Source organism: Echinops telfairi, unplaced genomic scaffold, assembly GCF_000313985.2.
Source record: "Echinops telfairi isolate 266 unplaced genomic scaffold, ASM31398v2 ScPeMD7_7457;HRSCAF=8495, whole genome shotgun sequence".
Classification (NCBI taxonomy): domain Eukaryota; kingdom Metazoa; phylum Chordata; class Mammalia; order Afrosoricida; family Tenrecidae; genus Echinops; species Echinops telfairi.
In genome coordinates, this window is record NW_022111357.1 from 12,435,518 (window position 1) to 12,452,199 (window position 16,682).

Below are 16,682 nucleotides of genomic sequence, written 5' to 3' on the forward strand. Positions count from 1 at the left end.
GGGAAAAATGAGGACCTAATGCTGGGGGGCTTAAGTGGAGAGGAAATGTTTTGAGAATGATGAGGGCAATGAATGTACAAATGCCCTTTACACAATTGATGTATGTATGGCTTGTGATAAGAGTTGTATGAGCCCCTAATAAATTAAAAAAAAAAAAAGGAGATCGGTAAAACATAGTCACTGTACCACAAAGAACTAGTCCACAATCCACCATTTCAGGAGGCAGCATATGAGCTGAAGGAAGTTCAAGCTATACTGAAAGCACTGGCCAATAACAAGGAAGGGTATAGGAATTGATGGAATACCAATGGAAATGTTTCAGTAAGCTGAAGAAGCACTCACTCATCTAGGCCAGGAAATCTGGAAGACAGCTACTTGCCAACTGACTGGAGGAGATCCATATTTGTAATCATTCTAAAGAAAAGTGACACAACAGAATGCTCAAATTATAGAACAATATCACTGATAATACATCCAAGTAAAAATCTGCTTAAGATCATCCAACGACAGTTGCAGCAGTACACTGACAGGGAGCTGTCAGAGGTCCAGGCCAGATTCAGTAGAACAAGGGATATCACTGCTGATGTCTGATGGATCTTGGCTCAAAGCAGAGAATACCAGAAAGATGCTTGTGTTTCCCTGACTATTTCAAAGCATTCGACTGTGTGGATCATAAAAAACTATGGAAAACGTCTGAGAATGGGAATTCAAGAATACTTCATTGTGCTTTTGAGGAACATGTACATGGATCAAGAGGGAGTTGTGCCAACAGAAGTAGGGAGTACTGCATTGTTTAAAATCAGGAAAAGTGTGCATCAGGGTTGTATCCTCTCATCTTACTTAGTCAATCTCTATGCTGAGCAAATAATCAGAAAAATGTGGCATCGGGAATGGAGGAAGGCTTATTAATAACCTGCAATATGTAGATAACTGCTTGCTGAAAGAGAGGAGGACTTGAAGTACTTGCTGATGAATATCAAGGATTGCCACCTTAAGTACAGATTATGACTCAATCTGAAGACCCAAATCCTTACAACTGGACCAACAGATAACATCATGATAAATGGACAAAGGGTTCAAGTTGTTAAAAGATTCTGTCTTGCTTGGATCTATAATCAATGCTCAAGGAAGCAACAATCAAGAGATCAAATTATGTTTTGCATTAGGTTAATCTGCTATTTAATCTTTTGAACAACATCAAAACCAAGCTCACTGCCATCGAAGTCAATGCTGACTCATAGCTGTGTACAGGAGTAGAAAGCCCAGTCTTTCTCCCTCAGAGCTGCTGGTGGTTTCAAACTGCCATCCATGGGGATTACAACCCCTTTATGCCACCAGGGCTCCTGTTACAGACAGACATGTTACATTAGGCCAATCTGCTGCACAATGTCTTTAGAGTATTAAAAAGCAAGAATGTTACTTTGAGGACTAAGGTAGGCCTGACTCAAGGCATGGTATTATTTTTAATTGCCTCATATGTATGTGAAAGTTGGATACTAAATAAGGAAGAGGAAGAATTTATGCATTTGACTTGTGCTGGACAAGAATATTTAAAATACCATGGGTTTCTAAAAGGAGAAACTGGGCTGTCTAGGAAGAAGTACAGCCAGAGTGCTTCTTAAAGGCATACATACTTTGGACAAGTTGTCAGGAGAGACCAGTCTCTGGAGAAGGACATCAAGTTAGGAAAAGTGGATGGGAAGTGGAGAGGAAGGCTCTCAAGGAGAGGGATTGACACCTGTGGCTGTGACAATGGGCTCAGGCATATGAACAATTGTGTGGGTGGTGCAGGACTGGGCAGCGCTTAATTCTGTTGTGCATAAGGTCACTATGGGTCAGAACCGACTCAATAACACCTAACAATAACAACAACAAGAAAGTATGTAGAGCTTCTTTGAGGAGGACCAGGCTTTTGTACCTTTGGAGAGCAGTTTCCGGAATTTCTGTGTGGTTGCTAACTGCAGGTCAGAATCATCAGAAAAGAGCATCTCCACCATCTCTCTTGTGATCACACCCTCCTAAAACATAAAACAAATTTAGGACTCTGCAAATTAACATCAGAGCTGCCGGTGAATACTCAATCTTGCCTAATATCCTGTTTTCAAGTGACCTAAGGGCAAGATGATGGTAAAACACACAGGCTCAGGAGAAGGGGGCTGTTTAAGCCATAGCTACTTCAAGATGGGATAGCTGAAAGTGATTTTTAATCTCCAAGGCAATTGAAGATTTCCCTTAAATATTTTCAGGCATCTCTATCAGAGGTAAATTGTTGTTTACCTTAAGTTGAAACTACAAAAGAGCCTATGGAAAAAGAATTTTGCATGGTTATCATTAGTGCTGCTAAGTAATGAAAACAGTAACAGTCCTGTTTTCTAGAAGTAGGACTTCCCTGCTCTGCTTCAGGCAGTATGCAGGGGGTCCCTTACCCCAGTAGTAGAGCTCACATAGGAGTCCATGAGGAGACTGTCAAACATAGCAGGTTCTTCATTGATCAGCTCAACATTTCTCCGTTTAAAAAGCTGAAAGTAAAGTGAAGACACTGGTAAGATCACCACCCAGTGAACCAAACAAACCAAAACAAAAAACAAGCCAATCACACCCAAAGAATAACCCAATGTCAAAATCTGGAGATAGAGTAGTTGAGAAAATCAGACCCATGATATATTTATGTGTGTTTTGAAGAAAAGGAATAATGATATGGCAAAAGGGTGGGCAAAAGCAGGCTAGGCAAATGAATCTAGATTTGAGCAAGGCACCAAGTAGGGGGTGGTGTGTGTGTGTGTGTGTGTGTGTGTTGTATGCAGATGAGGAGGCATTAGTACAGTCTTAGAGGGTTTACAAAGAGCAGAAATTCAACAGAACAGAAGGCAACCTAGAATAGACCCCTTAAAGAACTAGGACTAGAGTTGGGCTTGAAGGCCAGGCCTAACACTGATTGCAGGACGAAGAAAAGAAAGGCAATAATAGGTTGCTAGAACTAGAATGGAATACTGCACACAAATGCTGTCTAAGCTGGTCTAACTTGTAGAAAAATGATTAGTTCTTCCTCTCAGGGCTTCCAATATTTCTGCTGTAACATACACTGGACAACTGGACCACAGAACTAAACTACTTTCCTGGTAAGGTAAGTGTGCAAGGTGCAGGCCAACTAAGAGGGGGCCTACAAAATTAAGGGAAAAATAAAAAAACTTTGTGAATTTTATGAACCTCACCCCAGCCCCATACAGTGATTGGACCACTCCCATGAACAGTTGAAGTTTGAAAACACTCCAGTAACCCACTTGTTGCTCTCGCTTCTGTTTACGGAGCTGTATGCCCTCTTCCTCTCTTCTTCGTCTCATTTCCTCGGGATTTAGGGCATTATTCTTATAACTTTTCATTCGGTAGTTGTCTTTCCCTGGGCTCGCCATAGTCTCTAGAAAAAGGAGGAAGAAAAAATACATTGGCAAAGGTTGTAAATACATAATAATTTATCCATTTTTTCTTTTGGTATCCTTTCCCAACTTTTTTCTTATAATAAATCTTTTGGAAAGCTGTCAAGTGTTCAGTGGAGGACACAGCTTTCATTTGAAAGCATCAATTATGTTACTGACAATATGCTCCTGACACATTTCATGCAATTAAAAAAATATATATTGTATTGTGTTTTGGTAAGAGTTTAAATAGCTAATTAGGTTCCCATGAAATATTTTCTATACATATTGACTATATTTTTTACATTAAATTAACATTATTTTTAAGTGGTTTTCTTGATATAGTATTCACAAATCATCTGCTTCCATGGTTAAATCTTTTTTTTTACAAACAGGCAAAAGATATTCTGTGTCTTTAGTCATTAGCGATGTGCAAAAAAGCCCACAGTACTACATAACTGACTATTCATCTTAAGAGCTAAAGTGTGCATGATTGAACTCGAAGATGTTGAAAAAATAGAATTCTCGTACATTTTTAGAATTTAAAATGGTAGTCACTTTGTAGTTTCCTATTATCTCTTAAAGTTAAACCTGTATTTAACAATAATACTTCTAAGTATTTGTTCAAGAGAAATAAAAATATATGACCGACCGACACCATTTTTGTTTATAGAAGTTTGTTTGCAAGTGGGTTAAATCACTTTTAAATTAAGTTGTATATACATAACCAGAATCAGTTGTATATACACAATCACAATCCAGTGCTCCCCACTCCTGATTCCTTGTTTGCTTCCCAAATCCCCTCACCCTCCCTCCACACCCCCATAAGCCTTTGCATCAGTTATTATCTCTATGCATCTACTCCTCCCATTTCATGCCATCTCTGAGAAATGTTTGCCAAAACCTAAGTTTGAATATCTAGTTTGTCATCCATTTGTTCAAGTAAAGACAGTGTGGCTAGTTTAGCTTGTGACTTACCCCACAATTGTTTTTTCTCAGACCCGTTTAAGGGTGGAATCTGTATTTATTCATCAAGAACATTTTTAAAAATTAAACTAACATTTTGTAATAATGAGTCAGCAGTGTGAAGAATACAATGACTACTGGTGCTGTTTGATACCACAGGCTTGGTTCTGTTAAAGGATCAGCAGTTTTACTAACCATTGTATTGCAGTGTCAGTGCAAATGTCAACACAATGAAAATGCCAAACAACACCTCAGGATTAATCTCTCCACTTCCACAGCCCTCTGAAAACATTACAGGGACCCCCTACTTTCCAAGGATGTGCAGACCAGGCTTTGAGAATCCCCCCTGCCCGCATAAAGATACAGATATAGGAATGAACTGTTGGTCTATATAGGTAGATAAATGTTAAATTTGATCAGATATAGTGTCAAATTGTCTAATAAAAAGTATTTTAGAGTAGCTTAACAATGTAAGAGCACCCACGATATGTATCTTGAATAAGGAAAATAAAAGAATTGTCTTTGAATCATGGTGTTGATGAAGAATACCGAATGACTACACCATGGACTCCCAGATGGAATGAAACAGATCTGTCATGGAAGTATAACTAGAATGCTCTCTAGAAATGAGGATGGCAAGAGTTCTTTGCACATACTTTAGAAATGTTATTAGGAGAGACCAGTCAGTCCCTGGGAAAAGACATCATACTTGGTTAAGTGGAGGGCCATTCAAAAAGAACAAGACTCAATGATATGAATTTCCACTGTGACTACAAAAATGGGCTCAAAAATAGTCGTTGTGAGGATTGTACAGAATCAGAAGTATTTTATTTTGCATCAATTCTTCGTCAGTCTTCCTTATTCAGTGTCCAACTTTCACATGCATCTGAAGCCATTGAAAATACCTTGGCTTGGGTCAGGTGAACCATAATCCTCAAAGTAACATCCTTGCTTTCCAATAGTCTAAAAGAGGTCTTGTGCAACCGATTTATTCAGTGCAATGCATCTTTTGATCTCTTGTCTGCTGCTTCCATGAAAATTGATTATGGCTACGAACAAGAAATCCTTGACAACTTCAAGTTTTTCTCCATTTATCATGATGCTACCTGTTGGTCCACTTGTGAGGATTTTTGCTTTTACGTTGTCATAATTCCTTGATGTTTATCAGCAAATGGTTTAAGTCCTCTTCACTTTCAGCAAGTAAGGTTGCATCACTTGATTACAGCAGGTTGTTAATAAGTCCCGCCCATCCGGATCCAGCTTCTCTGATTATCTGCTCAGTATACAGCACAAATGCTATACGTAAGGTTTTCAGCAGCTACTTCCTCCAAAGTGGGCAGCCAATTCCTTCTTTGAAAACTATTCTTAGTCTGGAAGTTCTGTTGAAACATGTATACTTTGGGTGATCCTGTTGCCATCTGAAATGCTAGTGACGTAGCTTCTGGCATCACAGCAACACACAAACCACCAAGTACAACAAGCGGACAGACAAGTAGTGGTGCAACTAATTATCCACCTGGAAAGCAATGGAATTGAATCCTCACCTTATACACACATGATCAAATTTCTGGTAGATACAATACATGTAAAGGGTAACCTCCTAGAGCAGGGGTACTCAAACTTTTTAAACAGGGGGCCCAGTTCACTGTCCATCAGACCCGTTGGAGGGCCGGATTATAGTTTAAAAAACAAACAAACTATGAACAAATTCCTATGCACACTGCACATATCTTATTTTGAAGTGGAAAAAAAAAAGGGCAAAAACACTGGCGGGCTGGATAAATGTCCTCGGCGGGCCGCATGTGGCCTGCGGGCCGCAGTTTGAGGACGCCTATCCTGGAAGATATGAAAGGATATCTGTTTGCCCTTGGGAGTCTTTGGGAATGTGAAAGGAATTGTTAAAGAAGGCGCACCACCATAATTCAAAGGCCTTTCAGGTCTTTTGTCTTCCTTATTCACTGTCCAACTTTCACACACATGAAGCAATTAAAAGCACCCTGCTTTGGTAATGGCAAACCATTGTCCTCAAAGTAATACCTCTACTTTTAAACACTTTGTCTAGAGGTCTTTTGCAGACTTCTCCAATGCAAATGTCATTTGATGTCTTGACTGATGCTTCCAGGGCATTGATTGTGAATACAAGTACAAGGAAATTCTTTACAACTTGAATCTTCTGTGATCATCATGATATTGCTTATTGGTCCAGTTGTGGAGATTTTTTTATTTGTTGAGGTATAATCCATACCAGATGTTGTAGTCTTCATTCTTTATCATCCTATTCTCTTCACTTTTAGCGAGGTTGTGTCATCTGCATATCGAAGGCTGTTAAGGCTGTTAGTCTTCCTTCAATCTTGATGCTTACTTGGTCAAGATCACACACTTGGGTGCACACGTTTTAAGAGTCCTGGTCAGTCAGCAGATGGACACTGGGCCTCCACTCAAGTACTTACTCAATGCAAGAACACATTGTTCTATTAAATTGGCATTCCATGATGCACACCTTCCCGACACAATTGCTGAAGAAAAATGGGTGCATAAGCAAATGTGAAGAAAGCTGATGGTGCCCGGCTATCAAAAGATATAGCGTCTGGGGTCTTAAGAGGCTTGAAGATAAATAAGCAGCCAGATAGCTGAGAAACATCAAAGCCCACATGGAAGAAGCACACCAGACTGTCTGACCATGAGGTGTAGAAGGGACCAGTTATCAGACATCAAAGAACAAAAAATCATATCAGTGGGTGCCCACCTTCTGGATACAATCACTGAAGACAAATGTGTGCATAAGCAAATGTGGTGAAGAAAGCTGATGGTGCCAGGCTATTAAAAGACATACCGCCTGGTGTCTTAAAGGCTTGAAGATAAACATTGAAGATAAACACGCGGCCAACTAGCTCAGAAGCAACAAAGCCTACATGGAAGCACACCAGCCTGTGTGATCACGAGCTATCGAAGGGATCAGGTATCAAGCATCAAAGAACAAAAAAACCGTATCATTATAAATGAAGGTGAGTGCAGAGTGGAGACTCAGAGCCCATTGGTAGGCAACTGGACATCCCCTTACTGAAGGGTTGTGGAGAGGAGATGAGACAGTCAGGATGCAGGGTAGCAATGATGAAACATATAACTTTGCTCTAGTTCTTAAATGCTTCCTCCCCCCTACTATTATGATCCCAGTTCTATCTTACAAATCTGGATAGACCAGAGGATGTACATTGGAACAGATAGCAACTGGAAACAAGGAATCCAGGACAGAAGACCCCTTCAAGACCAGTGGTGAGAGTGGCGATGCCTGGAGGGTGGAAGGAATGTGGGGTGGAAAGGGGGAACTGATTACAAGAGTCTACGTATAGCCTGCTCCCTGGGGGATGGACAGCAGAGAAGAGGGCGGGGGGAGACGTCACAGTGTAACATATGACAAAATAATTTATGAATTATGAAGGGTTCATGAGGGAAGGGGAAAGGGGAGGGAGGGGTAAAATGAGGAGCCATATTAAGGGCTCAAGTAGAAGGCAAATGTTTTGAGAATGACAATGGCAACAAATGTACAAGTGTGCTTGACGCAATTGGATGTATGTGTGGATTGCGATAAGAATTGTATGAGCCCCCAATAAAATAACTGTTTAAAAAGTCCTGGTCAGTAGCATATACTGAGAAAGATAAGGCTGTCTGCTCCTGTCATGGAAACCCTAAGGAGTTTTATTCTATCTGAAAGGGCCGCTACGTGTAGCAATGGATGCAACAGCAGAGAGTCTGCTTTGGGTTTTGTTTGGTGATGCAGTGGGTTAAGTGTTAGGCTGCTTTCAAAGCCACCAGGAGAAAGATAAAGCAGTCTCCTCAGAAGCCTATGGAGTTCTACTGTCCTATTGGGCCCCTCTGTAGGTTGAAATGTATTTGACAGTAGTGGGTTTGGGGGAAGTACGCTTTAATATTCAGAATTTTTGTATCATTGTTATTAAGTGCCAGGAAGAGTAAAGGACCTTCACTTACAATCCAATCCTTCTTTGGTTTGCCATTAAAGAAAGCCCCCCCCCCCCCCAAAAAAAAAAAATAAATAAAAGAAAGGTTCTTCCTTTTCCTATTTGCTGGAAGTACATGTAAGAGTAAATTGCCTTATTTATTGAAAATTTGGCAGAAGTTATTTGTGATAACTTTTGAGCCTGGTATTTTCTTTGTGGGAATAGTCTACTGATTCAATATCTTCAGTGGTTATTATGTTAGTCAGTTTTCCTATTTTGAGTAAGTTTTATGTTACATTACTCTAGGAATATGTCTCGTTTTCAAAACATAAAATTGTTCATGGTGTAATCTTTAAAAATCTCTTTTGTTATCTGTAGAGAAGGTCTATCTATTTCGCTCCTAATACTGCTTTATTTATGCCCTCTTTTGTTCTTGAGAAATATTAAAGATGACAATTCAGTCTTTTCAGTGGCTTGTAAAATTCTCCAAATTTCCATTATAATTCAGTTCTAAATATAATATCCATTAATCTCCCTATTTAAATAATTTGTTACTTAAACACTGTTGTAAAAAATTAGTAATGCCTGGGGATTTTTAAATATTTATTTCTAATATAACTATACCGCAGTCTCAGAAGCCCACAGGGGCAGTTCTACCCTACCCTATAGGCTCATTCTGAGTCAGGACTGACTTGATGGCAGTGAGTTTGATTTGGGTTTGGTGTCAGAAACTTAAAATCCTTTGACATTTACTGGGCTCTGCTACATAAATGTTCCATGTGTACTTAAGAACATGTATGATGGTAAATGCTGTGTGCATGGCATTCTATATAGTATATGTCCATTAAATCAAGTTGCTCAATATAGTGTTCAATCTTTTAGCTTTACTAAGTTGTTTTATTCACTTATCAGTACTGGATATATCCATTTCTCCTTGTACTTTTACATAGTTGTGGCTATTTTATTAAGGTATACACACCTAGAAAAGAGTATCTTACTAGTTAACTAATCAGTTTATTATTATTATTATTATTATATAACCAACTCAATCAACACACTGCCAGAGTCAATCACGATGCTTACAGACCCTTTAGGATAGCACGCAACTGCCCTGGTGGGTTTTTGAGACTGTAAATATTTATAGGAGCAGAAAATCTCATTGTTTTCCTGCGGAGAGCTGGTGAGTTGAACTGCTGACCCTGTGGTAAGCAAATCAATGTGTAGACCTCTATGTGTATATATCTGTATATCTCCTTAAGTGTTTGTATTCAAATCTTATTTTGCTATATGCTAATATAGTTACCATTTCTGTCCCAGGAACTAGACTTACTAACCTACTGCTGAAAATGTTTCCAAACAGTGGACAATAGGCAATTTAGAGCTGTGATCCCTAAGAAAAGGAAATAAATGAAGTGAGTCCTACTTATTCTCCAGAGCTATTTGCCAAGACACACATTCGGCGCCAAGGAGGGTCACTAGTTAAGATGAGAGACTGGAGAGCAGGGTGACTGAGGCAACTAGAAATTGTGAGGTAGAGTTCCAGAGGGGAGTGGGATGTGACTGGGAAGCTATAGTACTCACTGATCAGTCAGGGCATTGAACAGAGACCCCTGAGGAGCCATGACTTACTTTGTTGGGTGATTCCTACCCAAAGAGAAGCTTAAGACAACAGAACTAAACCCAGTCTTTTTTAAAAAATCATTTTATTGGGGGTTCTTCCAGCTCTTATAACATTCCATACATCAATTGTATCAAGCATATTTGTACATATGTTGCCATCATTATTTCAAAAAAACCAAGTCTTGAAAAATCATCTTATTGAAAAAGATATCTCATTTGGAAATATCTCGATGAGATGGGCTGACACAATTGCTACAACTATGGGCTCAAACATACCAAAAAAGCATTAAGATAGCATAGGGCTGGACAATATTTTGTTCTGTTAGATATAGCTGAGTTGGAGCAGATTTTACAGCAACTAACAACAGACATGCCAAGGAGGAGGAAAATGGATCTGGAGTAAAACCAGTCAATAGAAACAGATCCAGAAATGATGCTTCAGTAGCCTGGGACAATACTCATATACCAAGTAGTAGAACTGAGGGGCTCTATTCCTGGCTAATACACCTCACCCACCACTGTCACCTATCGTGGAGTGTGTGATGCCATGATGCAGACTAAGACTAGGAAGAAGGCCTAGCAATCTACTTCTAAAAAAAAACACCAACGAAAACTCTTAAGGACAACAGCTCAATCTACAACTTATCACGGGCATGGCACCGAGCTGGTAGTGTTTCATTCTGTTGTACTTGGGGTTGCCACAATTTGGGGACCAACTTGATAGGAGCTAACAATTACATTTATTTGTAGCCACATTCACAGAAAATGGGTGATGAGAGAGAAAAAGTTATGAAAAAATAAAGGCTGAAAATTTCAGATTTTATTCCATAAACCTTAGTTATGGATCAACTTTAGCATAATATGAGGGGCTTCAAAGAGTTCATGGAAAAATGGAATTAAAAGATAGCAGAATTCTTCCATGAACTTTTTGAAGCCTCTCTCAAAGAAAATCACTCGAATGTACATAATTAAATTCCTGAAAACCAGGGATAGAGGACAAATCCTTTAAAAGATCAGACAGATAAATATCAATTACACACAGAAGATCAGAGACAAGAATGACCTCAGACATTGTTAAAAACCATACAAATCAGAAGACAATGAAGCGAAATTTTCATGTACAATACAAAATGATTAATTAAAAAACAAAATTATCTTTTTTAATGCTTAAGAATGTTATATTAGAAGTAATTTTGTACCAGAAATGTTTCCAGCCCAGTCTAATACAATCCATAGGTCCTGTTCTAGCCAGGGTCCTCTTCAGATCCATATCGCTACAAATCAACGCACAGAACAGGGAAATGGGAAGCAGTGAGATCTCAGGCCAGGGGATGCCACGTCACGGATATCCAAGGTCTTCAGAAATGTGGCAGGGAATCATTCAGCTCCACAGGCCAGTGGGCCACATGGGACCACCCTAGAGGCAGAGTCCCAGTGAGGAAGAAGATGAAGGGGCAGAGAGAGGAAGGGTCCCCAATGTCTCTCTTATAAAAAGGCCACACCTTCTAGGAAGAATCATCATGCTGTGACCTGATTGACAGGTTGGACTACGCCCAGTCCTAAATGCAAGCTGACATAAAATCTAACTACCACAGACCACATCTTATCAACTTTTTAACCATGCATGATCACCAAAGATAATAATAATAAAATCCTGTTTGTGCCTAACAGGATACAACTAAATCATGTAGATCCAAAAATGCATTAGCTCCATTTAAATGTTATACTCTATAAATGAACAAAATATTCTATGCCTAATAACTGCAGTTTTGTGAACACCTACATTTTAATCCTATAATCCTATTAACATCTTTCCCTACCAGTGAAAGTTTGTAAGCCAGCCACTTCATGACTTTATCTCCCCTATTTTGGGTACCCAATTTATAAACTACTTCTATCAACTCAACACTCTGAAGAGACAAGCATGTTCTTTGATGTGAAGAATCTCCATTCTAGTTGGAACCTTGTACATTTTGTGTCAATAAGCAAAGGCAATCCAAAGCAGGCCATCCGTCAAGTCGGCAAGTAAGGTGTACCAGCTCACAGGGTGACCACCTCGACCTTCACCCAGTAGCATTCAGGTCAACTTAGCCCTCTCCTGCAATCTGTGGTGTCTTCAGTGGCCAGATGCAACTTGTCTCTCCATTTCTGCATTTCCCCCACTTGCACTCAACAAGTGGGTCCAGGTGATCAACAAGTGAGTACTTCAGGCTGCCTGAAGGCTCTGTTTAACATTAGTCCTACGGAGTGTGGTTTTCTGATGGGCGTAGACTTTTCCAGTCTTGGTGCATTCACAAACTACTTGCTCCAAGATTTAATAAGCCAGATTCATCTTTTTTCAAGAAAAAAAAATTCTGAAGCTAGTTCTATATCCAATGAACACACTTTAAAACTATACCACAGACTGAGAGAACAAGTTGTCGGAGCCAAAATAGTCCATAGAAGCGAGAGGTGACAGACTTCGAGACTCCTGTACTTTAGACATGTTATCAGGAAGAACCAGCTCCAATATAATTGGTCAAGTAGGGTCAGCAAAAGAAAAGACGACCCTTAATGAGATGGACTGACACTGTGGCTGCAAAAATGGGCTCAGCGGCACACTTGTGAGGTTGGTGTAGTATATTGTCATACACAGAGTTAACCAACTGTGTAACATCAAAAAGAAACTGTGAACATGGAGGTACATATAATTTCCTCCTCATTAAAAAAATTTCATTTAAATTGGTCTATGTTTTGCTGTGTAAATTCTCAACAAAATTGATAAAACTGGGGGAAATTACATTAGAAATAACTGTTTAAAACAAAAATAGTATATTGTGAGGTTTAAGTCTGAAGTTTAAAGCAAATTATCTTTTTTCAAAAATAACACCTTATGCATTGAGCTGCTAACCATAAGGTCAATAGTTTGAAATCACCAGTTGCTCTGTGGGAGACAGACAAGGCTTTCTACTCTTGTCAAGATTTACAGTCTCAGAAACCCAAAGGGGCAGTTCTGCCCTATCCTGTGTGTCAGAATCGACATGAGGCAATGAGTTTTGGTTAAAGAACACCTATCTCACCATAACGTCTGAAAAGAATTGAAGCTACCTAGTTAACACAATTCTTTCTCATGGAGGTGAAGAATATCATTAAATCTTCAGAGAGGAGGATGGCTATAGATTAGGGTATCTCATTTATTTTTCCCACTCCAAATCTGCTTTCCACAGCAGCTTTTCTTGGACCTCCCCAACCAACAAGACCTGATAACTCAGATCAACCATCAAACCACACAAAAAAATCTAGCTCCGAGGAGCGAAGGGCAGAGGAAAATTTGTGGGCAATTTCTGCATTTCTTACCAATATTGAAACTGTAACCTGTCCCACAAACTCAGTGGCAATGATATCGTCAATCCAGTGGCACTACAAGTTCTTGGAAAATCTGTGTCTGTGATGACAATTTTTTTTAGAAGCTCCCGAAGAAAAAATTTGGGCTGGATTTTCAAGCTGTTTACCTTGGCGATAGGGGCAACAGCAGAGAGAATGGAACTAGAAAGTACAGAAATGTTAGGGGGAAACACAATTCCTAAGAGAATCTGAAAATGAAGAGAATGAAAACAAGAGGTGAAAAGAAGGCTACGGAGGAGATGAAACTTCAGAGAAGGTGCCCTGGGCAAAGAGCTTAGGGAACCAACAGCAGAAGCAGGCTCTTAAAATGTGCCCATCTCCATACCCACTGGGGTTCCTGATTACCCTGTACTGAGAGAGCTGTCCTCTCCTCCCTCTCCTTCCAGTAGCACTAACAATGAAGCTGAAAGATGAACCAGGCGAGGGGGCTTCTTTAGTTGCCACAGCAACAAGAAGCTATCACAAGGATTTACTTATGACTTCACTGGGGAAGTCAGGCAGAGAAGGTTCTATTAGGAGGAACAACATCTGGAACTAACAACCAAAGAAAGGCTAGGCTTCTCTAAGGGACCCAAGAGACAAGGGGGCTTTCCTGATGAGGAAATGCACTATCCTATCCTATTTACTGGAGTCAGATTAAGAAAATCCGTAATACAGAGAAACCTTTGCTAACATCTGATTGGGTTAGAAAATCTGTGGATTTTATTATTCAAGGAACTCTTACAAAGTGTCATGCCCCTGCTTCCATGTTATTATCTCTATTTAGGAAATAAATGTCTAATGCTACCAAGTATTTTTTTAAACTTTTAGAACTGAGGTACTAGCAATAGTAATAACAAAATAGGTATAAATCCTAATGCAGATGAAGAAATTGAAGCTCGGATCATACATAAATGGGTTGCAAGATCAATTAAGTATTCAATTTAATAACCATGTTTAAAAATCTGAGATTCGTAAACATTTTAAATTATGCCCAATTTCTCCGAAATAGGCATAATACAGATAGCCAGCCACTTCTGTATGAGAACACCACCTTACCATCTTCATGCTCACAAGTGTGCTTAAAACACCAATTAACAACCAGTAGGATGCTCTAGGATACTCCAAACCAAAGTTTAATGTTCAAGGTCTGTACTTAAAAATGTTACTAAGCAATCACTTTAAGGCACCTGTCTAGACAAGTCCAAAAGAACTAATAACACGACAATCTTCAAAGAAGGAAATGGGCCCTGAAACCATGAAAATCAATCTTCTCAAATTATTCTCCTTGTCTGGTGCTAACCTGAACTGGCTGGGAGGGAGACTTTCTGCAACGGAGACTTTCTAATGAAATGAACCAGCCACTGCCCTGGCACAGAAAGTGAACTAAGGCTTTAAATCCGGATGACAGACTGTTGGGCATATGCTACAGTTAGGAAGCTTTTAAAGGTTACTTAAAGGCACTGAGCAAAGAGATAAAAGAAACCCTATCTCCCAATATTTGGACTATTCCTTCAAGAACGTAAGTAACCTGCCCCCTCACCAAGACTTTTTCCAGCTAGGCTGTCTTTTTAATTTTCACCAGAAATTCTCCAACAAACACCAACAGAAGAGTCTCAGTTAAAACACAATGGTCACATGCTAGTTAATTAATAAGAACGGATATACGCTTTAAAAAAAGTCCCCACTCACTGCTATCAACTTGATTCTGACTCAGTGAGCCTACAGTGCAGATAGCCCCACAAGGTTTTGGAGACTTTCTTTCTTTCTTTTTTTTAAAGGTTTTATATGTATTTTATTTCTCCCTTGCTTTATCATATTTCATCTTATTTTTATTCCCTGTGTTCTGCCAATTCAAAGATATCATTTTCAGATTGCTTTATATTTCCACAGGGAGCCCATGAGGTTTAGATAATTTTTGCCTATTGGGAAAAACAAACAAAATACTCTAATATATAGGATCTAGTGTCAAAAAGAGAGTATGTAAACTACCTGAGAGTATTTATGAACTTTGGAGTGAATCTAAAAATAATTCCATCTTTTGAGAATGATGAGGGCAATGGATGTACAAATGCTTTTTGCACAATTGATGTGTATGGATTGTGATGGGAATTGTATGAGCCCCTAATAAAAAGATTTTTAAAAAATTTAAATAAAAAAGACAATCTGTTTGCTCACTAAAAAAAAAAAAATTCCATCAAGCTTCTCATGTGTCTTCCTATGCCGCCATATTTTCTCTATTCATTAACAAATCGGTATATCTGACTAGGATCTATGAGGTAAGTTTTAAAAAAAATCATTTTATTGGGAGCTCACACAGCTCTTATCACAATATATGCATACATCCAGTGTCAAGCAGTTTTACACATGTTGCCATAATCATTTTCAAAACATTTTCTTTCTACTTGAGTCCTAGGAATCAGCTCCTCATTTCCCCTCGTTCCCCCAAGAACCTTTGATAATTTATAAACTATTATTATTTAATGTCTTACACTGACCAATGTCTCCCTTCATCCACTTTTCTCTGGTCCATCCCTCAGGGAGGGAGTTATTTGTAGCTCTTTGTGATCTGTTCACCTTTCCTCCCCACACTGTCACCTTACTCTCCTGGTATCGCTACTTATTGGTCCTGAGGGTTTTATCTGTCCTGGATTCCCTGTGTTTCCAGCTCTTATCTGTACCCATGTACATGCCCTGGTCTAGCTGGATTTGTAAGGCAGAAGTGGGATCATGATAGTAGGGGGAGGAAGCATTAAAGAACTAGAGAAAAATTGTTTCATCGGTGCTATACTGCACCCTGACTGGCTCGTCTCTTCTTTGTGACCCTTATGTAAGGGATTTCCAATTGTCTACAGATGGGCTTTGGGTCTCCACTCTGCACTCCCTCTCACATCAATGATAAGATTTTTTGTTCTGGGTTTTTGATGCCTGATACCTGATCCCATTGATGCCTCATGATCACACAGGCTGGTGTGCTTCTTCCATGTGGGTTTTGTTGCTTCTCAGCTAGATGGTCACTTGTTTGTCTTCAAGCCTTTAAGACCCCAAACACGGTATCTTTTGACAGCCAGGCACCATCAGCTTTCTTCACCACATTTGCTATGCACTCATTTTGCCTGCAGCGATCGTGGGAAGGTGAGCATCACAGAATGCTAGGTTATTAGAACAAGGTGTTCTTGCGTTGAGGGAGTACTTGAGTTAAAGGCCCAATGTCTGTCTGCTACTTTAATACTTAATATATAAATATATGTACATAGATCTACGTCCTAGGTGTGGGCCAGTGGCGCAATGGATAACACGTCTGAGTTAGTTAATTGTGCCAGCCTGGCCGATAATCACATGTGGTGCTGGTTGAAAGGCGGAG

The 16,682-nt window shown here is 39.5% G+C and overlaps 1 protein-coding gene across 1 annotated transcript in view; it reads right to left on the minus strand.

Moving 5' to 3' along the window:
* Positions 1-16,682, minus strand: part of KPNA6 (karyopherin subunit alpha 6) — a 57,762-nt gene that overhangs the window by 13,858 nt on the left and 27,222 nt on the right. The window contains exons 2-4 of the mRNA XM_004705017.4: positions 3,282-3,415; positions 2,427-2,519; positions 1,919-2,018 (exon numbers count right to left, since the gene is read on the minus strand). Of these exons, the coding sequence (XP_004705074.2) occupies positions 1,919-2,018; positions 2,427-2,519; positions 3,282-3,415 (327 nt within the window). The remainder of the gene's footprint in view (positions 1-1,918; positions 2,019-2,426; positions 2,520-3,281; positions 3,416-16,682) is intronic.